The following is a 25000-nucleotide window of genomic DNA, read 5'->3' as shown; positions in this document are numbered from 1 at the left end:
TGTTTCTAGAACATGTCTCCAATTTCATGCTCCTCCTTTCTGCCACTATTACCAGGGGCATTTAGAGCCTTATTTGGTTTCCTGGGCTGCTGCAAGAGCCCTCCTACCAGCCCTTCCAAATCCCAGGTCACCTTCCATGCTTGCCCCAGAATTCTTTCTCCAAGAGGCAGATTCTGATGTCAGCACTCTGCTTACATTTTTAAAAAAATGAAGGACCATGGGCTCTGGTCCATTGTGCCTGCATTTCCAGTCTTCTCTCTTAGCTTACTTCAAAATACTTACCATTTTCTATAACTATATTGACTATTTTCAGATCCCTCTGAGACATCATTGCTTGTGTTGCTGCTCTCACTTATGATGTGCAGTAACGGAGCGTGGACTTGGGCCTGTGTGTTAGATTCCCAGTCCAGTGTTTTCTCCATGGCGGCCAACACTTGAATACTTCTTCAGCACTGCCCAGTACATGGTTCTTCCACCTCTGGCCTCCCATAGTGCCCTGTTTTCATGGCTGTAATCATAGTTCATCTTGCCTTCTGGCCTTGTCTTCCATCCCCTAGTAGATTTTATCCTTGAGAAAATGGTTCACGGCACCTAACAGTATCTTAATGCATTGTTCTTTGTATTAAAATACTTACGTTCATACTATATCTGCAAGACCATCATACTTTATCCAGTCTGTAAGCACCTAAAGGACATGATCTGTGGGGTGATTTATCTTTGTGCTTTCTATGACAGCAGCATAAAGTTAGCTCACTAAATAAAATCAATAGCAGTTTAATAATCACTCAGTAGAATTTATTAAATAGCCTAAAAGTAGGAATACAGCATTATTTGATAAAGAGGCACTATGTCTAGGATAATTCAGGTGTTTTACTACAAAATTTGAGAAAACAATTACTCTTATATGCCTTATGAGTGGCCACTATAATAGTTACAAAGATTTACAAACAGATTCATTCTCCAAGTGAAATCCTACTTCTCTTTCTCCTTAACTTGCCGCATCGCTAGCAGCACTGGATTCTTCCTTTCTGGCAGTACATTATCAACAGTATTTCTTCACCACTCTGAGTGTCTATCTGTTCTGGTCCATGCCTGCAGGCTGACAGGATGTTCCCATGCAACGGCCCAGGCACTTGATACTCAGTGTTTAATGAGTGTCTTGCTTAAAATCACCAGGCAGTAAACAAGAGGGAACCAAAATCTGGTTTTCTGCCTCCTAATACAGGACTCTTCCTACTTCACTCGCCTTTTCTATATTTCTACTTCTTCTTCTCCTGCAGTGTAAACCGGGAAGTGAACTGCTCTGAGTTAAAAGGATCTATGTTCTAGGAACCCTAAGTGAAAACATGGGCTTCAAATGATCTCTTCGGTACAAGGAAGATAGTAGGCAGGATAATCTAAGTTTGTTTCTAGTGCTGTATTATAATTATAGCCTAAATAATTTCCCATGTTACAGCAAACATTTCACTGTCTTAGTAATAGAGTATTCATAATGATACTTTTTAATGACTGCATAGTATTTTGTCACATTTATCTCCCATAATTCCTTCCTTACTGTTATGACTTTTTCATTTTGTAGATAATGCTGCAGTAAACATAATCATACATGTGCTTTTTTTCTTCACTTAAATTATTTCCTTAAGGTAAATTTCTAGAAATAGGATTACTGAGTCTGACGGTATAAACATACTTAAAGGCTTCAAGATTCTAATTGTCAGGTCTATTTCCTCTCTCCCAACTCCTTAGAAATTCTCTTTCTATACCTTATTTATTTGTAGTTGTTTAAATAAAGAAGACTTGTATATTTATTTCAAAACCACTTTGAAAACTGTAAGGAAGTCTAATTCTAGCTACAACTAAACTTAGATGATTTGACTAAAATACGTAATTGCAGATACATTTTGTCTTCTGTGTCTTATATTGTAGAATCTCACCCTGATAGAAAGATTTGAGGACTCATTAGATATTTTTAACTTTTCTTATTTTTTCTGATACTGCTTCCTACTTAGACTAACAATGGATAATTCCTTACTTCCCTCCCCAGGCTGGGCCTCCCAAGGGGGATTAGAAGTTCCTCTTTCACACACTGAAAACCAGCCAGTGCCTCCACAGAGTCCAAAGAAATTAACAAAGTGTAAGTTATTTACTTATATTATTTGCCATCATATTAACAGTTGAATTCAGATAAATTTCATAAAGGATCAGTTTATAGTGTTTGCCTCATATTGTCCAGAGAAATATTTTTTTAATAATAAATTAAAATGAAAGTTATAGGGGCACCTGGGTGGCTCAGTTGGTTAAGCATCCAACTCTTGATTTCAGCTCAGGTCGTGATCTCAGGGTTGTGAGATCAAACCCTAAATCAGGCTCTGCTCTCAGTGGGGAGTCTGCTGGAGATTCTCTCTCTTCCTGTCCTTCTGCCCCTCTCCGCACTTGTGTGTGCTCTTGCTCTCTCTCTCTCTCCCTCAAATAGGGACACCTAGGTGGCTCAGCCAATTAAGCCTCTGCCTTGGGCTCAGGTCATGATCCCAGGGTCCTGGGATTGAGTCCCACTTCGGGCTCCCTGCTCAGTGGGGAATCTGCTTCTCCCTCTGCCTGCCACTCCCCCTGCTTGTGCTCTCTCTCTGTCTGAAAAATAAAATCTTTAAAAAAAATAATAAGTAAAATCTTTAAATAAAATGTAAGTTAAACCTGGCCATCCCTCATCATGGAAAAAATTGAATAGCACTTGTGAGCTTGTCACAGTAAACTAAATTGTGTGCTTTATTTTTTTATATTTTGTGTTAAGGTTTGTTGGCAATGGATAATACCATTAGGGATAGAGGTATTCTTTTATTATAAGATGTCTATTGACAAACAGTGCATTCAGGCATTTAGCAAAGGGCCTGGCACATAGTAACTGCTAACATTTATTGAGTACTCACTATATTGCTATCTGCAGAATTGGTCCATGTTGTAATTACCATGGAGGGTATGCACAGAAAACAGACACTCTGTCAGGATTTTAGATACATAATAATCTTAGTCGTTGATGTTGGTTTTTAAAAATTTTTAATTGGAAGGAATTTCAAATGTACAGAAGTGCTGCGTAAGTGAAAACAGCACAAAGAACACCTGTATACCCTTTATGGAGATTCATATAGTGTTAGTATTTTGCTTTATGTATATGTGTGTATGTGTGTAATGCATGTGTTATTTTATTTTGAACCACTTGAGGGTGAGTTACATACATCATGACCACTTACCCCAAAATACTTGTTTGTATTTCCTAAGAACTGGTATATTCTCTTGTATAACCACAGTATGGTTGTAAACTTCAGGAAATTTAATATTAACATAATACTTTTTCCATAATCTACCATGTATTTTATTCCAATTTTGTGAGCTGACCCAGTAATATTCCTTACAGCACTTTCTACCTCTGGACAGCAAGTCTGGGGTCTTGTATGCAGTTGCCATGTCTCTTTAGCCTCGTTTGATCTGAAACATTTATACAGCTTTTCTTTGATTTTTTGAACATGGGCATTTTAATAGAGTATAGTGCCTCTGCTCCACTGTTCTTTATTTTTAATGGAATGTTCCTTATTTTAGTTTTATCTGAATTTTATTGTGATTAAATTCAGGTTCTTCATTATTACCTGGAGGACTGCACCGGTGACACTCCTGTCTCAGGGTTTCACATCTGAAAGTTGATGCTGTCCATTTCTCCCTCACAGATGATGTTAATCTTGACCACCCATCCAAAGCGCTGTCCAGTTTTTCTCCTAAATAATTACTATTTTATGTTATTTTTATCCTCTCTTGCAATTACTAAGTCCATGAGGAGACACTTTGTGCACAAGTCCAGCTCATCATCAGAATTTCTACTTAGATTTAGCATCCAGTGTTGCTTTTGGCCTGATTCAGTCTTTACTATGATGGGTGGTGAAAAATGATGATTTTCTCACCACAGCACCCCCTCCACATTTTTATTATAGTAGAAAACATGTAACAAAATTTGCCACCTTAACCATTTTTCAGTGAAGAGTTCAGTAATGTTAAGTATATGCATAGTGTTGTGAAACAGATCTCCAGAGCTTTCTCATTTTGCAAATCTGAAACTTTATACCCGTTAAACAAATCCTCTTTCCCCTTCCTCTGCTAACCACCATTATAGTTTCTATGAATTTGACTATTCTAGGTACCTCATACAGTATTTGTCTTTTCATGACTGGCTTATTTCATTTAGTTTAATGTCCTCACAGTTCATCCATGTTATAGCATGTGACAGGATTTTCTCCCTTTTAAGGTTTAATAATATTCCTTGTATGCATATACTACCTTTTTAAAAACCTACTTTGCTATTTGATCACAATTTTAAATAGCCTTATTGACATATAATTCACTTGCCATACAGTTCACTTCTTCTGCCAGCCCTCAGTAATTTGCTGTAAACAAAAGACCTCTCTTCTTCCCCATTTATGTATCATCTGTATGGATTCACATTTTTTAAATTTTTTATTTTTTTATTATGTTATGTTAGTCACCATAGAGTACATCCTTAGTTTTTGAAGTAGTGTTCCATGATTCATTGTTTGCATATAACACCCAGTGCACCCTGCAATACGTGCCCTCCTTAATACCCATCACCGGCCTATCCCCAGTCCCCCACCCCCGGCCTATCCCCAGTCCCCCACCCCCCTCCCCTCTGAAGCCCTCAGTTTGTTTCTCAGAGTTCATAGTCTCTTGTGGTTCATTCCCCCTTTTATTTACCCCCCTTCATTCTTCCCTTCCTTCTCCTACCGATCTCCCTGCTATTTCTTATGTTCCATGATTCACATTTTTTTAAAAAGGTTTTATTTATTTATTTGACACAGAGAGAGACAGCACAAGCAGGGGGAGCAGCAGAGGGACAGGAAGAAGCCGACTTCCCAGTGAGCAGGGAGCCTGACTACAGGCTAGATCCTGGGACTCTGGGATCATGACCTGAGCTGAAGGCAGGCACTTAACCAACTGAGCCACCCAGGAGCCCGTGGTTTTTTGCTTTTGTTTTTTTCCTTTTGTTATAAAGAGCAAAAGGGTTTTTTTTCCTAGTGCAGGATCCAATCCAGTATCCCACGTTGCATTTAGAGTCATGTCTCTTTAATTGCTTTTATTCTGTAATGGTTCCTTAATCTTTGTCTTTCATCATTTTGACTTCTCTATAGCACAGAGGCCATTTATTTTGTATAATATTCCTCAAGTTGGGTTTATCTGATGTTTTTTCATAATCAGATTCAGGTTAGGGATTTTGGCAGGACTAGCATAACAGGAGTGATGTTGTGCCTTCTTAATATCAGGAGGCACACGATGTCTGAAACTTGTCCCATTGCATGTGATGTTAACTTTGATCAGTTGGCTAAGATAGCGTCTCCCAGGTGACTGCACTATAAAATTACTGTATTTTTCCCTTTGTAATATCTTGTAGGAAAATATTTTAAAACTGTGTAAATGGCTTGTTTCCATTGAAGTTTTACCCGCTAATTTAGCATTCATTGATAATTCTTTGCATGAAATACTTATTACTATGGTTGTTGCCAAATGGTGGTTTTCTCTTTCCTCATTCCTTCTACATTTATTAATTGACATTCTACTGTATGGAACAGCTTTCTCTTGTCCCTCATATTTTATTTGTTGATATGTATCACTGTAGACTCTTGGAATTCTATTCTTTCCAGCACTTTGGGATAATCAATTGGCAAATCCATCAGCTCCAAGCAAATCACAGACTCACACTAGCCGATTCGGAATACAGCCATCCCTTTGGGATTCAGCCTACTTATAATTTTCTTTTCTAAAATCCACTAAAACTAAATGTTTAATCATTTAAAATAGAGACTATAAAATAAATTTCATAAGTGAAATTTGGGAAAGAAGTGTTGGGAAATAGAAGTATTGGGAAAGCTGCTGTTTGCCTATAATCATTGAGGCTTCAATTTAATAAAATTAAGCCTGAGAATTTTAATAAAAATTGAAATTCTTAACAGCTTTAAAATTCACTATCCCCCAAATTCATTACCCCACTTCATTAATCATTAAGGAAATGCAATTTAAAACCAATATGCAGTTCCATTATCCACCTACCAAAATGGTTTAAATGAAAAATAGAAAATTCCATGTGATGACAAGGATGTGGAGGAACCCAGACACTGCTTGCGGGAGTGCAGATTCGCATCACCGCTTGGAAAACTGTTTAGCAATTTCTACTAAAACTGAACCTACATACATATAACACATAAGACAAAGCATTTCCACTCCTAAGTGTATACCCAAGAGAAATGCATCCATTTGTTGACCAAAATATAGAAACAAGAATGTTGTCACAACACTGCTGCTAATAGTCTAAGATGGGATTTATCTCAGTGTTGGCTGGGTGGGGTGTGAACAGTGACTGGAAGGGTGTCACAAGGGTAGCTTCTAAGGAGTGCTCTTGCTCTACTTCTTGAACTGATATTGTTTACAGTTGCTTTTACTTTATGAAAACTATTAACAGTTATTTAGGCTCTTTTTTTCTATACATCTATTATTACATTTCAGTATAATTCATTTGCTCTTTGTTCCATAAGAATTTCTGGAGGCAAGAAAAGTGTACACAAGGAGAGCCCCCATGAAAATAATGTAACTAAGACCTTCATTTTCCATTGTGACAGATGAATATAAAACCATCCCACATTTGTAAAATGCTGTAGGATTTTCATATACTCATCAGAACCTCTCCAAAGCTGCACCAAGAAGGTCAGGTATTCCTGGAATGACCACAGGAATGACATATCCTTGTTGACACCTATTCTTCCAGTATAATTATTTTTTCTGTTACTTTAAAAAAAAATTCCAGTATAGTCAACATACGGTGTTATATTAGTTTGAGGTGTATAATACAGTGATTCAGCACTTCCATACAAGATCCAGTGCTCATCATGATAAGTGTACTCTTAATCCCCTTCACCTTTTCACTCATCCGCCCCCCACACGCTCCCTCTGGTAACCGCCAATTCTCTATATTTAAGAGTCTGTTATTTTCTCTGTCCCTTTTTTCCTTTGCTCATTTGTTTTAATTTCTTAAATTCTACAGTGAGTAAAATTATATGGTATTTACCTTTCACTGACTTATTTCACCTAGAATTATGCCCTCTAGATCCATCAGTGTTGTTGCAAATGGCAAGATTTCATTCTTCTTGTTTGTTTTAAAGATTTTATTTATTTATTTGAGGTAGAGTGAGAGAGAGAGCGAGCGCGAGGGGGGGCAAAGGGAGAGGGAGAAGCAGGCTCTCCACTGAGCAGGGAGCCCAACACAGGGATCGATTCCAGTACCCTGGGATCATGACCTGAGCCGAAGGCAGACACTTAACCAACTGAGCCACCCAGGTGCACCAAGATTTCATTCTTTTTTATAGCCGAGTAATATTCCTGTGTGTGTGTGGGTGTGTGTACATACCACATCTTCTTTATCCATTCATTTACTGATGGACATTTGGACTGTTTCCACACTTTGGCTATTGCAGATAATGCTGCAGGAAACATAAGAGTGCATATATCTTTTCAGTTTAGTGTTTTCATACTCTTTGGGTACATATCTGGTAGTAGAATTATTGGATCACATGCTAATTTTTTCTTTTTTTTTTTTTAAGATTTTATTTATTTATTTATTTATTCCACAGAGATAGAGACAGCCAGCGAGAGAGGGAACACAAGTAGGTGGAGTGGGAGAGGAAGAAGCAGGCTCATAGCAGAGGAGCCTGATGTGGGGCTCGATCCCATAACACCGGGATCACGCCCTGAGCTGAAGGCAGACGCTTAACCGCTGTGCCACCCAGGCACCCCTATTTCTAATTTTTGAGGAACCTCCACACTGTTTTCCACAATGGCTGTACCAGTTTGCATTCCCATCAACAGTGTACAAGAGTTCCTTTTTCTCTACAGCCTCGTCAACACTTGTTTCTTGTATTTTTTATTTTAGCCATTCTGACAGGTGTGAGGTGATACCTCATTGTGGTTTTGATTTGCATTTCCCTGATGATGAGTGATGTTGAGCATCTCTTCTTGTGTCTGTTGGCCATCTGTATGTCTTCGTTGGAGAAATGTCCGTTCTTGTCTTCTACCCATTTTTAATTGGATTCTTTGTTTTCTGGGTGTTGATTTAAGTTTTTTATATATTCTGGATATGAACCCTTTATCAGATGTATCATTGACACATATCTTATCCCATTCAGTAGGTTGTCTTTTGTTTTGTTGATTGTTTGCTGTGCAGAAGATTTTTATTTTGATGTAGCCCCAATAGTTTATATTTGCTTTTGTTTCTCTTGCCTCAGGAGGCCTGTCTAGAAAGAAGTTGCTTTGACCAATGTCAGAGAAATTACTGCCTGTGCTCTCTCCTAGGATTTTTATTGCTTTAGGTCTCACATTTAGATCTGTAATCCATTTTGAGTTCATTTGTGTGGATGGTGTAAGATATTTGTCCAGTTTCCCAACACTGTTTGTTGAAGAGACTTTTTCCCATTGCATATTCTTGCCTCCTTTGTCATTATGGACCGTATGATTGTGGGTTTATTTCTGGGTGCTCTATTCTGTTCCACGGATCTATGTGTTTATTGTGCCAGTACCATACTGTTGTTTTTTTTTTTTTTTTGTACCATACTGTTTTGATTACTTCGATTACTGTTTTAATTACTAGCTTTGTAATATATCTTGAAATCTGGGATTGTGATACCTCCAGTTTTGTTCTTTTTCAAGATTGCTTTGGCTATTCAGGGTCTTTGGTGACTCCATACAAACTTTAGCATTATTTGCTCAAAGTTCTGTGAAAATGCTGTTGCTGTTTTGATAGGGATTGCATTAAATCTGTAGGTTGCTTTGGGTAGTATGGACATTTAACAGTATTTGAGCATGGGATATCTTTCCATTTGTTTGTGTCCTCTTCAGTTTCTTCTATCAGTGTTCTATAGTTTTCAGAGTACAGGTCTTTGACCTCCTTGGTTAAGTTTATTCCTGAGTATTTTATTATTTTTAGGCAATTGTAAATGGGATTGTTTTCTTAATTTCATTTTGCTGCTCCATTATTAGATATAGAAATGCAACAGATTTCTATTCATTGATTTTGTATCCTTCAGCCTTACTGAATTTACCAGTTCTAGCAGTTTTTTTGGTGTAGAGTCTTTCAGAATTTCTATGTATAGTATCATGTCATCCATAAACAGTGAAAATTTTACTTCTTCCTTAACAATTTGGATGCCTTTTATTTCTTCATGTTGTCTAATTGCTGTGGCTAGGGCTTCTAGTTCTATGTTGAATAAAAATGGTGAGAGTAGACATCCTTGTCTTGTTCCGGACCTTGGGGGAAAAGCTCTCAGTATCATTCAGTATGATGTTAGCTGTGGGTTTTTTTACATAAGGCCTTTATAATGTGGAGGTATGTTCCCTCTATCTAGACCTGCTCGGTTGAGGGTTTTTATCCTGAATGGATGTTATACTTTGTCAAATGCTTTTTCTGCATCTATTGAAATATGATTTTTATCCTTTTCTCTTGTTGATGTGTCTCATTGATTTGCAAATACCGAATCACCCTTCCATCCCAGGAATAAATCTCACTTGATCATGGTGATTTTTTTTTTTAAATGTATTGTTGGATTTGATTGGCCAGTATTTTTTGAAGATTTTTGCATTTGTGTTCATCAGAGATAATGGCCTGTAGTTTTCTTTTTTTGTTGATGTCTTTATCTGGTTTTGGTATTAGGGTAATGCTGGCTTCATACAGTGAATTTGGAAGATTCCCTTCCTCTTGTATTTTTTGGAACAGTTTGAGAAGAATAGGTTGTAACTCTTCTTTAAATGTTTGGTAGAATCTGCAAGTAAAGGCATCTGGTCCTGGACTTTTTGTTTGTTGGGATTTTTTTTTTTATTAATTTCTCATTCAGTTTCATGTCTAGGAATTGGTCTGTTCAAATTTCCTATTTCTTCCTGATTCGGTTTTGGGAGATTATACATTTCTACAAATTTATCCATTTCTTCTAGGTTGTCCAGTTTGTTGGCATATAATTTTTCGTAATGTTCTCTCAGAATCCTTTCTGTGGTGTTCGTTATTTCTCCTCTTTAATTTCTGATTTTGAGTTCTTTGATAAGTCTGGGCAAAGGTTTATCAATTTTGTGATCTTTTCAAAGAACCAGTTCCTGGTTTGATTGACCTGTTTTATTGTTTTTTTGGTTTCTGTTTTGTTAATTTCTAGTCTAATCTTTATTATTTCCTTCTACTGGTTTGGGGTTTTGTTTGTTCATTTTCCAGCTCCTTTAGGTGTAAGGTCGGGTTGTTAGAGATTTTTCTTGCTTCTTCCAGCATCATTTTTAGAAAAGATTTTATTTATTTTCAGAGAGAAAGCAAGTGAGCATGGCAGGTTGCAGGGGTGGGGGCAGAAGGAGAGGAAGAGAGAGAGAAGCAGACTCCCCGCTGAGCATGGAGCTTGATGCAGGGCTCCATCTCACAAGCCTGATGAGATCATCACCTGAGCCAAAATCAAGAGATGCTTAACCAACTGAGCCACCCAGGCGCCCCCGGCATAATTATTAATAGGCCTCCCATTCTCTCTCAGATACCCTGGTTTAATGATAAGTGATTATTACTTATGAATAAATAAGAGCCTAAGAGCCTGGGAGGTTAAATGACTTGCCCATATTACTTATTAATAGGTAGTGTGCTGAGAACTCAAGGCCACAACTTGTGTAGGTATCACTAACTTGGGGTTCCTAGAAACAGAAGTGGACACACATGGAAGCCTTTCACTCTCCCTGATCTTCAAGGCTTGGAATCCCCACAGTCCAAACTACAGCCCTCTGACCTGTAAAAAGTGGGAAACCGTGTTTATAAAAGAGGGTTGTCTTAGATTCTTCTGAGTATGACTGCCTTCCATTCTCTGCCCCTGTCTCTCTCATCTCATATCAAGGTCTTTAGATTGTCTCCTGGGTCTCAGTGCTGCTACTGGACCCCTCAAGAGCCTAGCCTTCTGAGATGACTCACTGTGTCTCTGTGCATTCTTTTACTAGTTTCAGCCTTCAGCCTAAATGTGTATCCTTGAAATCTGTGCCACAGTGCAGCCTATAGACTATCAATACAGTGATTTCCCAGTCTCCACAGGGAGGTGAGAGGGAGTTGGTTAACAGGAAGTTGTATCTAAGACACAATCCACTCCATAAAATATATATCAAAAATTTGTAAAATACACATGGAAAGGGGCGCCTGGGTGGCACAGCGGTTAAGCGTCTGCCTTCGGCTCAGGGCGTGATCCCAGCGTTATGGGATCAAGCCCCACATCAGGCTCCTTCGCTAGGAGCCTGCTTCTTCCTCTCCCACTTCCCCTGCCTGTGTTCCCTCTCTCACTGGCTGTCTCTCTCTCTGTCGAATAAATAAATAAAATCTTAAAAAAAAAATACACATGGAAAAGACAAAGGAAACAACTGTAAACCAAAATGAGAACTGTTGGGTATGTTAATGTGATAGAAGGATTTTCTTCCCTCCCATGTTCAATATTTTATAATAAATACAGATTTTTAAATACCAAGTTTACAAATGTAATGTTCCTACTTTGTAGGCACACAGGTTACTTTTAATTTTAAACCTTACCTGAGAGACTTCTATAAATTGTGTTTCTAAGACTATTATTGCCTGCCCATTCACTTTTAATCATTTCTCAGAGCAACAGAAAATTACTTACATAGAAGGGCCTCAGCAAAGCACAAGGTACCTGCATTATTAGCTTTTCAAAATTATCAAGGAGGGGCGCCTGGGTGGCTCAGTCAGTTAAGCGTCTGTCTTCGGCTCAGGTCATGATCCTGGAGTCCTGGGACTCCAAAAGAAGGATCCACTTTATTTTTTAAAGATTTTATTTATTTATTTGACAGACAGCCAGAAAGAGAGGAAACACAAGCAGGGGGAGTGGGAGAGGAAGAAGCAGGCTCCCAGTGGGGCACGGAGCCCAATGCGGGGCTCAATCCCTGGACCCCAGGATCATGCCCTGAGCCGAAGGCAGATGCCCAACGACTGAGCCACCCAGGTGCCCCAAGAAGGATCCACTTTAAAATCACGTAAATGGGGACGCCTGGGTGGCTCAGTATGTTAAGTGTCTGCCTTTGGCTCAGGTCATGATCCTGGGGTCCTGAGATCAAGGCTCCCTGCTCAACGGGGAGTCTGCTTCTACCTCTTCCAGTGCCCCTCCCTCTGCCCCCATTTGTGCTCTCTTTCAAATAAATGAAATCTTAAATAAAAATAAAAGCCAGCATCACAAGAGAACAAAGTAGAAGTATATGGCATTTCAAAAAATTAAAAAGTAAAATCACGTAAATGGTACAGTAATGTGATTTTAAAAATCTGAGACTCTTCAATGTGTTTTTTCTTCTTTAATAGCTCCCAACAATGGTAACCAAGACATGTCAGCCTGGTTCAATCTATTTGCAGACTTGGATCCACTTTCAAACCCAGATGCTATTGGACACTCAGATGATGAACTTCTTAATGCTTGACTGAAATTATGTCGTCCCTTCAGTGGCCTTGAGACACCAGTTTTACAACATACTGCCTTTGTGGAAAGGAGTTTATATTGAAACCCATACACAAAAGCATCGTGTTTGTGAATCTAACACTTTTCATCCAACTTTAAAGAGATGGTAAGGACTACATTTGAATAGATTAAGTATTTCTTTAATATCTTGGATTTGCAGTTGTTGATAATATGTGGAAAATATAATGAACCACTGAGTCTAAAACAGATACCAAAATTTATTTCAAAATAATAGCTAGAAATACTTCTGTAAATAAGGACTTGGGCTTATTTCTTTGGAAAGCCTTTTATGTGTAAGTTGCCTTGCTGGCTGTGAGAATTCTGTATGTGGATAAAGACAGCATGTAAATTGGGTTGTGATTTGGGGTTGGTTTTTACATAAAACCATAGCAGGGGGAGTTTTCTGTTGTGGAAAATAGCACTAGAACCAGAACAGTTTTGTCTTTAGTTAGAAAAGTAGAGTACAATTTGAGAACTCAGTTTGCTTTAATGAAATCACAGAGAAACTTGGTGCTTTTCTCCACTTGGAGGCTAAAATGTAATATTAGTTTTTTTTCTTCATAGAAAATCATGGACACCCCTCAATTCCATTACTGAATTTTCATGGGAAAGTAGCAGGATGAATTGTTTGCTAAATCTATCCCCTGCAGAAACTCATAAACCCATTTCCTAAACCATAAGAATGTCCAGTAATATTCAAGACATTGTACAGGTGTCTTCAGGCCTGGTTTTTCACACGTTGCTACCATAATGGACAGTATTCAAATTCTTTCTGAAAAGAAAGCAAGGGGAGGACAATCCCTGAGCAACTGGCAATAGTATTCCTGAAATTACCCAGAAACTTCTATATGAATGATGGAAAAATTCTAAGCTTATCCTTGTACATATCTTTACATTTATAACCTATTTAATGCAGATTACTTTTCTGGCAGTCATAGAAGGCTCTACATGATCAATCGGAAAGGGTCTTATTTTTCTTTTTTCCCTTTCTGTGGGTGACATCATCTGAAGCTCTTTATGATTACTGAGGAAAAACCTACCCTTACTGGAGGGAAGTTAGTGTAAGCCAATGAACCCATAGCTACTGTATATACATACCACTTAATTTCCTGCTCTTTTTTCTTGCCCACCTTCGGATTTGAGGTAGTTCTCCAGGCGCCTTATTTTTGTCATCCGGTCAATTACATCTCCGTAAGGGAATATTTTGACTAAGGTGTTCACAGCAGTTCCCATGTGCTCCTAGCTTTACACAAGCTTATTCATTGTTTACAAGAGAATGGCTTGTAATGTCTGAGTCACTGTAAATAGAAGAACATGTTTTGGTAACGCACCAGAGTGGGCAAAGTGCAGTCTAGCTCCATGCACAGCACCCTGGCCTGGCTACAAGCAGAACTGCCCCTGAGCTCTCCAGGCAATCACTGGTGTGGGGCAGGACCGCACAGGCTGGAAAGACCTTATCTGAGGATCAGAAACATGGACTCAGGAAAAGGTGATGTAGTCTTTTCATGCTTATTGCCATTTCTTTATTTGGTTATCCTTTCAGTCAGAAGCATTTTTTATCTCTTCCTTTTTATTCAGGAATCTCTCCAGGAGATTCAATCACCAAGGGTTGTGATTCATAATCACAATCTAAATTCTGTACCTCTGGTGACTCTCTGCTTTCAACTTTGAATACTTCAAAAATAATGTTAACTTTGTACCTTGAGTTTGTGCCATTTTTCTTTCACTAATACATTAGTTCAAAAATACTTATATATCTATCTCCTTCACATGCATGCAAAGTAGTTCCTGTTATCTCGAATAAACAAAGACATCTGAACACAGAGGAAAACCACTGATCTTTCCAAGCCAGAAGCCTGAATCCCAGACTATCAATGTATTCACATTGCCCTCAATTTCCAAAGAACAGAAGTCCTCAAAAAAAATTTTTTTCTTAACATTTCTTCTCTCAGAGTATGTAGTTGCCCATTTAATCGAAAAGCAACATTACCTGTCTTAGCAAGTTCAGTTATAATTTCAGCAGATCTAACAACTCCATTTTTGAAGAGCACATTGAAAACTTCGTTATTAAAATGAAGGTACCATATTTTTTTCAAGATTAATTATTTGAAGTTCAGTTATTTAGAGGCCAGAAACAGAAGTCTGGCTATATTATGCCTAGACTGCTAATAAAGGAAACAAACCATCTATTCACTAGGGAGTAAAGGAAAGACATGATAAACACAGAACAGAAAGGTGATCAGTTGTTATTTGTCTAAATCTAGATCAAACATTCAATAAGAAATAAATTAACCTGAACCAAAGGTAGGCTGAGAACTCTTTCAAAGTAAGTGGATGTTTTTATATTAAATGGGGGAAAATAATATCTCCTACTTTTTAATACCAAGTAAGAATGCATTTAACCTTAGAAAAGCCCCAGAAGAACTAAAATTTGTCTGATCTTTCTTACGACCACTTTACAAGTGAGACAGGACTACCAGGGCATGTAAGATCAGATTGGTGTAACTTTGTATTTTTTGAAATCTTTCATTGATTAATGTAAAACATAGTTATATGGTTAGAAACGAACTGTATTTAAAAAAAATAGGTTTCAGTATTTGCACAAGAAATTCAGTGTTTGTTTGTATTTCAACTATGGATATTTATTTCGCATAACTATAGACCATCTGGAAATGTAGAGGTCTTACAGCACAAGAACAAAGGAAGTTTGTGCTCTATTTTTCTGAGCCTCTTTTAATAAAGATTATAAAATGGCATAAAACAAAAAAGTCAATTTCCTAAAGTATTCAATACAAATCCAATTATTGTTAACCTATTCAAAAATTTGAGTTTTACCTCAGGGTCACAGTAGTAAAAAGGTAGTTTGAATTGATACAGATAACACAGAATGAAAATAAAACCAAGGCAATTAATATCTTTGTGAGACTGATTCTTTTTAACTTACTTCATAGAGAAGGGATGTTATAAGATATGGGAAATAATAGAATGTGTTCTTTGTGTAAATACACTCAGTAACAAAATACAAACCACCAATGAAATATAAGTACAGTATTTAACCTGATTTGCTGAAGGCAGGAATAAAAAGCAGCCAGAATCAATCTAGTTTATATCTTCTCCCATAGTATTGGCAAGGCCCTGTGTTTTCTTACCTTGAGCAATGAAGCAGCCCCAGAATCTTGGGATACGGAAATTAAACTAGGAAGGAAATACAAACTTTAAATATTAATTCAGCAGTACTGAAAATAATGCACGTAAAACATAATGGTAACGTGTTTAAATATGGCAATAAAAACCTATTGAACAGGATGGATCACATTAATATGCCAATCAGAAAATATCTCCTCCTTTTGTATGTGCCATTTAAAAAGACTAAAAAATTGAGTTAAAAACTGTCCTTGGCATTAAAGTTGAAATGTGGTTCTTCATTCAGTGCTATAAATAACCAGTCAACGTCCAAAGAGTAAGTACAAAAAGGAGATCAGGTAGTGTTAATAGGTAAGATTTTGAAGTGCATGTTTTTACATTAAAGAAAAAGTTTCCTTTTTCCCATTTCAGAGTAATACCTTCTCATTTAGGAAAAATCATTCACAACCCTACCATCCGGAATAAACACTATTAATATTATGTATTTAGTGCCTTTGGCCTCACATATAAATTGTGATCCAGGTGATTTCATTTTGTCTTCTGTCTGAAATGCGCATACCAAATTAAGATTAAAAAATTACTTTTGACAGGATCCATCTATATGCTGCCTACAAGAGACTCATTTCAGACTGAAAGACACCTACATTTTGAAAGTGAGGGGATGGAGAAACATTTATCATGCAAATGGATGTCAAAAGAAAGCTGGGGTAGCAATACTTATAGCAAACATCTAGACTTTTTTTGTGTTAATTTAATCTACACCCAACATGGGGCTCAAGCTCCCGACCCCAAGGATCAAGAGTCACTTGCTCTTCTAAGCCAGCCAGGCTTCCCCAGACAAACTAGACTTTAAAACAAAGACTGTAGCGAGACCAAGAAGGACACTACATAACAATAAAGGGGAGAATCCAACAAGAAGATGATATAACAATTGTAGGGGCACCTGGGTGGCTCAGTCGGTTAAGCGTCTGTCTTCGGCTCAGGTCATGGTTCTAGGGTCCTGGGATCGAGCCCCCAGTTAGGCTCCCTGCTCAGCGGGGAGCCTGCTTCTCCCTCTGCCCATCCTCCTGCTTGTGCTCTCTCTCTCAAATAATCTTTAAAAAAAAAGATATAGCAGTTGTAAATATTTATGCACCCAACATGGGAGCACACAAATACATAAAACAATAACAAACATGAAGGAAATAAATAACCGACAGTAATACAACAGCAGTAATACAACAGTAATACTTTAACACCCCACTCACACGGATGGACAGAGCAGGAAACAGCGGCTTTGAATGACACACTGGACCAGATGGATTTAACATTTGGAACATTCCACACTAAACAGAAGAATACACATTCTTTTCAAGTGCACATGGAACATTCTCCAGAATAGATCACATATTAGGCCACAAAACAAGTCTTAACAAATTTAAAATTAAAGTCATACCATGCATCTTTTCTGACCACATGCTATGAAATCAACCACAAGAAAAATATAGAAAGAACACAAATACATGGAGATTATATAACATGCTACTAAAACAATGAATGGGTCAACCAGGAAATCAAAGAAAAAATAAAAAATTACATGGAAACAATTGAAAATGAAAACACAATGGTCCAAAATCTTTGGGATGGAGCAAAAGTGTCTCTAAAAGGGAAGTTTAGTGCAATACAGGTCTACCAAGAAAAATGTCAAAACCACCTAACCTTACACCTAAAGGAGCTAGAAAAATAATAAAATCCAAACCCAGCAAAAGGAAGGAAATAATAAAGATTAGAGCAGAAATAACTAAAAAAACAGGGCGCCTGGGTGACTCAGTTGGTTAAGTGTCCCTTTCCCTCTGCCTGCCACTCACCCTGCTTGTGCACACACTCTCTCTCTCAAATAAATAAAATCTTAAAAAAAAAAAACCCACACAATAGAACAGATCAATGAAACCAGGAGCTGTTTCTCTGAAAAGATCACAAATTTGATAAACTCTAGCAGGGCTCACCAAAAGAGAGAGGGGACCCAAATAAAATCACTAATGAACAAGGAGAAATAACCAACACCACAGAAATACAAACACTTGTAACAAAATATTATGAAAGCCTATATTGGACAACCTAGAAGATACGGATAAATTCTAGAAACATAAAGATAAAATTGTGGTGATCCAAAGGGACATTTGCACCCCAATGTCTATAGCAGCACTGTCCACAATAGCCAAACTGTGGAAAGAGCCCAGATGTCCACTGACAGATGAATGGATAAAGAAGATGTGGGACACACACACACACACACACACACACACACACACACACACACAGACACTGGAGTATTACTCAGCCATCAAAAAGGATGAAAACCAATTACATCAACGTGGATAAAACTAGAGGGTATTATGCTGAGCTATATAAGTCAATCAAAGATAATGATCATACGGTTTCACTTGTGGAATTTTAGGAACAGCGCAAAGGGTCATAGGGGCAGGGAGGGAAAACTGGGAAGAAATCAGAGAGGGAGACAAACCATGAGAGACTCATAACTACAGGAAACAAACTTAGGGTTGCTGGAGGGGAGGTGGTTGGGGGATGGGGTAACTGGGCAATGGGCAATTAGGGAGGGCACGTAATGTGATGAGCACTGGGTGTTATATACACAACTGATTAATTACTGATTTCTACATTTGAAACTAAGGATGCACTATATGTTGGCTAATTGAATTTAAATTAAAAAAAAAATTCTAGAAACAGATACTTACCCAAACTAAAGCAGGAAGAAATAGAAAATTTGAACAGACCAATTACCAGCAATGAAATTGAATCAGTAATCTGAAGTCTCCCAAAAAACAAAGGTCCAGGACCAGACACCTTCACTGGCAAATTCTATCAAACATTTAAAGAAGAGTTAATACTTATTCTTCTCAAACTATCCCAAAACTACAAGAGGAAGGAAAACTTTCAAATTCATTCTATGAGGACACAATCACCCTAATACCAAAACTAGATAAAGACACTACAAAAAAGAGAACTATGGGCTAATATCTCTCATGAACTATAGATGCAAAAATCTTCAACAAAATAGCAGCAAATCAAATCCAACAATACATTAAAAAATCATTCACCACAATCAAGTGGGATTTTATTCCTGGGTTGTAAGGGTGGTTCAATATTTGCAAATCACTCAACGTGTTACATCACATAAACGACAAAGGATAAACATGATATAATCATTTCAACAGATGCAGGAAAAGCATTCGACAAAGTACAACATCCATTCATGACAAAACCCTGAACAAAGTAAGTGTAGAGGGAACATACTTCAATATAACAAAGACCATATATGAAAAACCCAGTTAAAATCATACTCACTGGTGAAAAACTGAGAGCTTTTCCCCTAAGGTCAGGAACAAGACAAAGATGTCCATTGTCACCACCTTTACTCAACATAGTACTGGAAGTCCTAGCCACAGCAATCAGACAACAAAAAGAAAAGGCATCCAAATTGGTAAGAAAGAAGTAAAACTTTCACTATTTGCAGATAACATGACTCCACCGAAGACGCCACCAAAAAACTACTAAAACTGATAAATGAATTTGGTAAAGTCACAGGATACAAAATAAATGAAAAAATCGGTTGCATTTCTACATACTAATAATGAAGCAGCAAAAACTGAAATTAAGAAAACAATCCCATTTACTGAAAACAATAAAATATCTAGGAATAAACTTAACCAAAGAGGTGAACAGCCTGTACTCTGAAAACTATGAAATAGTGTTGAAAGAAATTCCATGTTCATGGGTTGGAAGAACAAATATTGTTAAAATGTCTATACTACCCAAAGCATTCTACAGATTTAATGTAATCCCTATCAGAATACCAACAGCATTTTTCAAAGAACTAAAAATTCTATAATTTGTATGGAACCACAAAAGACCTTGAATAGCCAAAGCAATCCCAAAAAAGAAAAAACTGGAAGTATCACAATTCCAAATTTCAAGTTACATTACAAAGTGGTAGTAATTAAAACAGTATGGTATTGGCATTAAAAAAAAATAGATCAATGGAATAGAACAAAAAAGCCAGAAATAAACCCACAATAATCTGGTCAGTTAATCTTAGACAAAGGAGGAATGAATTACAATGGGAAAAAGTCTCTTCAACAAGTGGTTTTGGGAAAACTTGCAACAACATGCAAAAAAAAGGGGGGGGGAGGCTGCTTTCTTACACCATACACAAAAATAAAATGGATTTAAGACCTAAATGTGAAACCTGAAACTGTAAAAATACCTGAAAAGAATACAGGCAGTAATCTCAATGACATTAGTCACTGCAACATTTTTCTAGATAGGTCTCCTGAGGCAACGGAAATAGGAGCAAAAATAAACTACTGGGACTATATCAAAATAGAAAGTTTCTACACAGCATAAGATACAGTCAACAAAATTAAAAGGCAGCCTACTGAATGGGAAGAGGTATTTGCAAATGTCATATCTGATAAAGGGTTAGTATCCAAAGTATATAAAGAACTTATATCACTCAATACCCACAAATCAATAATCCAATTTAAAAATGGGCAGAAGACATAACAGACATTTCTTTTTTCCTTTTCTTAGAGATTTTATTTATTTATTAGAGAGAGAATAGGAGCAGGGAAAGGGGGAGAGGGGGAGAGGGAGAAGCAGACTCCCCACTGGGCAGACCCTGGGATCATGACCTGAGTGGAAGACAGATGCTTAACTGACTGAGCCACCCAGGAGCCCTATAACAGACATTTCTCCAAAAAAGACATCCAGACAGCCAAAAGAAATATGAAAAAAAAAAAAGCTCAACATCACTCATTAGGGAAATGCAAATCCAAACCACAATCAGATATCACCTCACACCTGTTAGAATGGCTAAAATAAAAAACACAAGAAACAACAAGTGTTGGTAAGGATGTATACTTACCCTAAAAATACAAAAACACTAATTGAAAGGGATATATACACCCCCATGTTTATAGCAGCATTACTAACAATAGCCAAACTATGGAAGCAGCCCAAGTATCCATCAATAGATGAGTGGATAAAGAAGATGTGGTATGTATGTGTGTACACAATGGTACATTATACAGCCATAAAAAAGAATGACCTCGCCATTTGCAACAACATGGGTGTAGCTACAGAGTATAATTCTAAGTGAAATAAGAGAAAGACAAATACCATATGATCTTCCCTTATGTGTGGAATTAAAGAAACAAAAGAAATGATCAAAAGGGAAAAAAGACAAACCCAGAAACAGTCTTTTAACTATAGAGATGGTTACCAGAAGGAGGGTGGGTAGGGAAAATGGGGGAAATAGAGCATGGGGATTAAGGAGTGCACATATCATGATTACGTAAATAAAATAAATAAATCTCTTCCTCAAAAGCTCAGGTTTAAAAAAAATCTACCAAAAATGTGATTGAAGTCAGCTTCTGCCTCTCTAAAAGTTGTGCTCCCCAAGTTAAAATATTTTTCTGGAATTTCTACAGTAGTGAAATATAAAACTAAGAGCTTGAGGATTTGTGTCAGTAACTTCTTTGGTAAGGAATTGGTGTCTAACCAGCATAGTTTCTCTTCGCTCTCTGCCAAGCTGCCAACAGCTGAAGTAACGAAGAGGATGGCAAAGGAAAACAAGGCAATGGCTCAATGGCACATAATCTGCAATGATACTGAACACTTAATTTAATGTCACTTTATGGAGGAAGTAGCAGTAAGGCTTTGTGTTTGAGTCCTACAGTCAGACTTGGTTCAAAGCCAGACTCTGATATTTCCCGGATGACCACGTAAGAGTTCATCTAATTCCAATTTGGTCATCTATAAGATACTAAAAATAGCACTGTTTGACTTTATAGGGTTATTATAAAGATTAGGGTAAACAGTTATCATAAGGTGCCTGGGACTTGGTAAACTATCAATAGTGTTACCTATTTTTATTATGATTTCAGCTCAATATCCTTGACTATACAGTTGTCCCTCAAACAGTGCAGGATAGTTAGCCATCCCCCCCCACCCCCGCCCAGTGCACAGTTGAAAGTCCGTGTGTAACTTCTGACTCTCCCAAAACTGAATTACTAATAGCCTACTATTGACCAGAAGGTGTAAGAATAACACATTTTGTATATTATATACTGCATTCTTACAATGAAGCTAGAGAAATGAAAATATTAAGAGATATGAGACATTTGTAGTACTATACTATAATTTATTGATATGTCATGTGTTTACAAGTTTAATCAACTGTCAAGTACCTACATCAAGTCTTACACAAGACACTGTAGATGCTATGGATTACTAACACCAGACATCAAAAATGAAGATAATGTGAAAATAATTCCTACTTATAGACATAACAACTCCTGCACTGAGAATGAAGCAGCATCAGTAGGACTGCTTTACAGTAGCCTAGTATAATCCATACGACTGCGTCACTAGTAGCCTGGCCTATGCACTAAGAACGGGTCATTCTATTTCTATGGCACACATATTAAGTAGTCACGTCATGCATAATATGGTACTGGAAACAGTACTTTCTAAAAAATGCCACTTACTTGCGACGATGGGCTGATACAGCCGCTCCAATTATGAGAAGCATACTGTAATGTAATTCTTGAAAACAATGTTATAAAACAAAACACATTAATTTCATATTAAATACCACTCACCTTACGCCTACGTAAAGACAGGCTATCCACTTGAAGTCTCGCACGTGATGTTCTACACAATGAATACGTAGGCAATGACGATGACACAAAAATGTCTCATGCAGTCCCTGCCATACAATTATTAGATTTTCACATGAAGATACAACATACACAATAGTTAAGCTTATTAAGAGCATGGCACAATGATTAGTTACTATTCACGAAGTGGAAGCATCATAAAGGTCTTCATCCTCATCGTCACGCTGGCAGGGCAGCAGAGGGGCTGATCTCCTGGCCTCTAGGTGGCGCAACAAGGCAGGAGAGGCAGGCGCACTCGGTGTTAACTGTATGGAAATAACATTGTAATTTCCGACGTCATTGCTTTTTCATTTCTCTAAAAAATATTTCTATTTGGTATCAATCCTCCTTCCACCATTTGCTTTAGTTTCCGTGTATCATAGAAGGGTCCATGGAATGAACAGGTGAAAAGCAGTCTTGAATAAGCGGAACCCTTCTGCCAGACTATCAAATGTCGATCTGTTTCCTGGCACTTTTTCTCCATGTTCTTCCTCGTGGTCTGGCACTGGTTCGGAAGCACTCCTCTCCATCAGATCTTTTGTTAATTCCTCTGGTGTGGTGTCTGCTGGCTCTTGAATTTCTCCAAGATCCGTATATTTAAACTCTTCACACACTCACACACACACCCCTTTTTTTTTTGTTGGCCACATCCATAATCTCTCATTATTTCCTTGACTGACTGGCATAAGTCCTGTGAAGTCATACAGAACATCTGGACACAATTTTCTCCAGTAGGAATTTATTCTTTTGGGTTTCATGGCTTTCACCGTTTTTTCTGTTACAGTGATGCCATCCATCTTTAGTGGTGCAATCCTTCAAGCTTTTCATGATGTTCTATCAGGGTTCTCTTCCATAGTATTGACAATGTTTTCCATTCAGTACAGTGTGTACTGAGCCTTAAGAGTCCCTTGGCACGCCTGGGTGGCTCAGTTAAGCGTCTGCCTTCAGCTCAGGTCATAATCCCAGGGTCTTGGGATCGAGTTCTGCATCGGGCTCCTTGCTCAGTGGGAGCCTGCTTCTCCCTCTCTCTCCACTGCTCCCCCTGCTTGTGTTCTCTGACAAATAAATAAAATCTTAAAAAAAAAAGTCCCTATGACCCCTGACTTATAGGCTGAATTAGAGAGACTGTGTTTGGGGGCAAGTAGACCACTTTGATGTCTTTGGTGCTGAACTCATGGGGTCTTAGGGTGGTCAGGGTATTGTCCAATATCGAAAGAACTTTAAAAGGCAGTCCCTCATTAGCAAGGTACTTCCTGACTTCAGGGACAAAGCATCAGTGGAACCAATCCAGAAAAAGAGTTCTCATTGTCCAGACCTTCTTGTTGTACAACCGGAAAACTGGTTGCTGACATTTATCTTTTCCCTTGACTTGGGGATTAGCAGCTTTATAGAGCAGGGCAGTCCTGATCATAAACCCAACTACATTTGCACAAAAAAGTGGAATTAGCTTATCTCTTCCTGCCTTCAATCCTGGTGCTCACTTTTCTTCCTATTAAATGTCCTTTAATGGCATTTCCCCCCCAAGAATAGGGCACTTTCATCTGCATTAAAAACCTGTTCAGGCAGATATCCTTTCTCGTCAATTATTTTCTTAATGATGATTTTCTTAACGATGTCTGGGAACTCATCTGCTGCCTCTTGGTCACCAGAAGGTGTTCTGTTATCTTGACTTTTTTTAAGCCAAACCACCTTTCCTGGCATTAAATTCTCAAACCATCCTTTCCTGGCATTAAATTCTCCAGCTTTGGATCCTTCATTTTCGTTTCACTTTGTCATATAATAACTTCAGGTTTTCTAGTATATTAGTCTATAGATATGCCTTTCTTACAGCAATTCTGCACCCACATAAAAGCTGCATTTTCGATACAAGATAAAAAGGTGTTTTGCAAGGTTTTCATGCCTGCTGATGTAGCTACGGTTTTTGGGGGGGTTGTTTTGCTTTTTTTTTTTTTTTTACAATGGTCCATATACTGGATTAATTTATCTTGAAATGGTTGCTACTGCAGCTTCAGATCTCAATCTATGGTACATTATCAAGCAATTCTTTTTTTCTCTGCTTCTTGAGAGAATTTCCAGCATATGTAGTGGCACTTTATGAGTCCCATGGTGTTATCAAGGTTTATGGTATTTCACTTAACAAGAAAAAATACATGAGAACGGCAAGATCACTTTTTACTGCCATAAGCAACTTACGGAAAGATGAACTTCTCATGATGACTAGTGTCACACAGCATTTTAAGAGGATACTTGCAACACTTGAGCTTACTGCAATAGCAACAGGTATACATGAAATTACTACAGTAACACAGTATGTACTACAGTAAATTTTACGCAGCTGTGACTTTATGCTGCATCTTCACATTTGTTTACATTTCTCTTGACTACAAACGGCACCATGTCCGGTTGTGTGTGCAACTTAATTTTAATAAATTTTAACTTATGATAGATTTGTGTATATTTTATGGTAGTAAATGATAAAACAGACTACTATCTACGTATATTTTATGCATTCATGAGATACCTTTAATTTTTTTTATAATTCTAAGCTGTGCAGTTCATCTGTGAGTTTTTTCAAAC

General features: G+C 37.7%; 2 protein-coding genes across 14 annotated transcripts in view; one reads left to right on the top strand and one right to left on the bottom strand.

The window, feature by feature from the left end:
* ICA1L (islet cell autoantigen 1 like) overlaps positions 1–12536 on the top strand; it is a 73831-nt gene extending 61295 nt beyond the window's left edge. For 4 of the 5 annotated variants that reach the window (XM_087862828.1, XM_087862831.1, XM_087862823.1 and 1 more), the window contains 2 exons: positions 2045–2134; positions 12407–12522. In XM_087862828.1, coding sequence (XP_087718954.1) covers positions 2045–2134; positions 12407–12522 — 206 coding nt within the window. Of the gene's footprint in view, positions 1–2044; positions 2135–12406 lie in introns of all 5 variants that reach the window. The other variant, XM_087862838.1, reaches the window with a different exon arrangement.
* The window catches only part of FAM117B (family with sequence similarity 117 member B), a 92426-nt gene continuing 76079 nt past the window's right edge, over positions 8654–25000 (bottom strand). For 2 of the 9 annotated variants that reach the window (XR_006781214.2, XR_015724750.1), the window contains exon 9: positions 20494–24688. Coding sequence is in view for 1 of the 9 variants with exons in the window: in XM_087862805.1 (XP_087718931.1) it covers positions 16723–16798 (76 nt within the window). In the remaining 8 variants the exon portion in view is untranslated. Of the gene's footprint in view, positions 16799–20493; positions 24689–25000 lie in introns of those variants that run through there. The other 7 variants (XR_015724756.1, XR_015724755.1, XR_015724758.1 and 4 more) reach the window with 7 other exon arrangements.

The sequence above is a fragment of the Ursus americanus genome, chromosome 1 (genome assembly GCF_024610735.1).
Source record: "Ursus americanus isolate L20-20 chromosome 1, mUrsAme1.1.p, whole genome shotgun sequence".
In the NCBI taxonomy this organism is placed as follows: domain Eukaryota; kingdom Metazoa; phylum Chordata; class Mammalia; order Carnivora; family Ursidae; genus Ursus; species Ursus americanus.
This window is presented reverse-complemented; position numbering and strand designations above follow the sequence as displayed.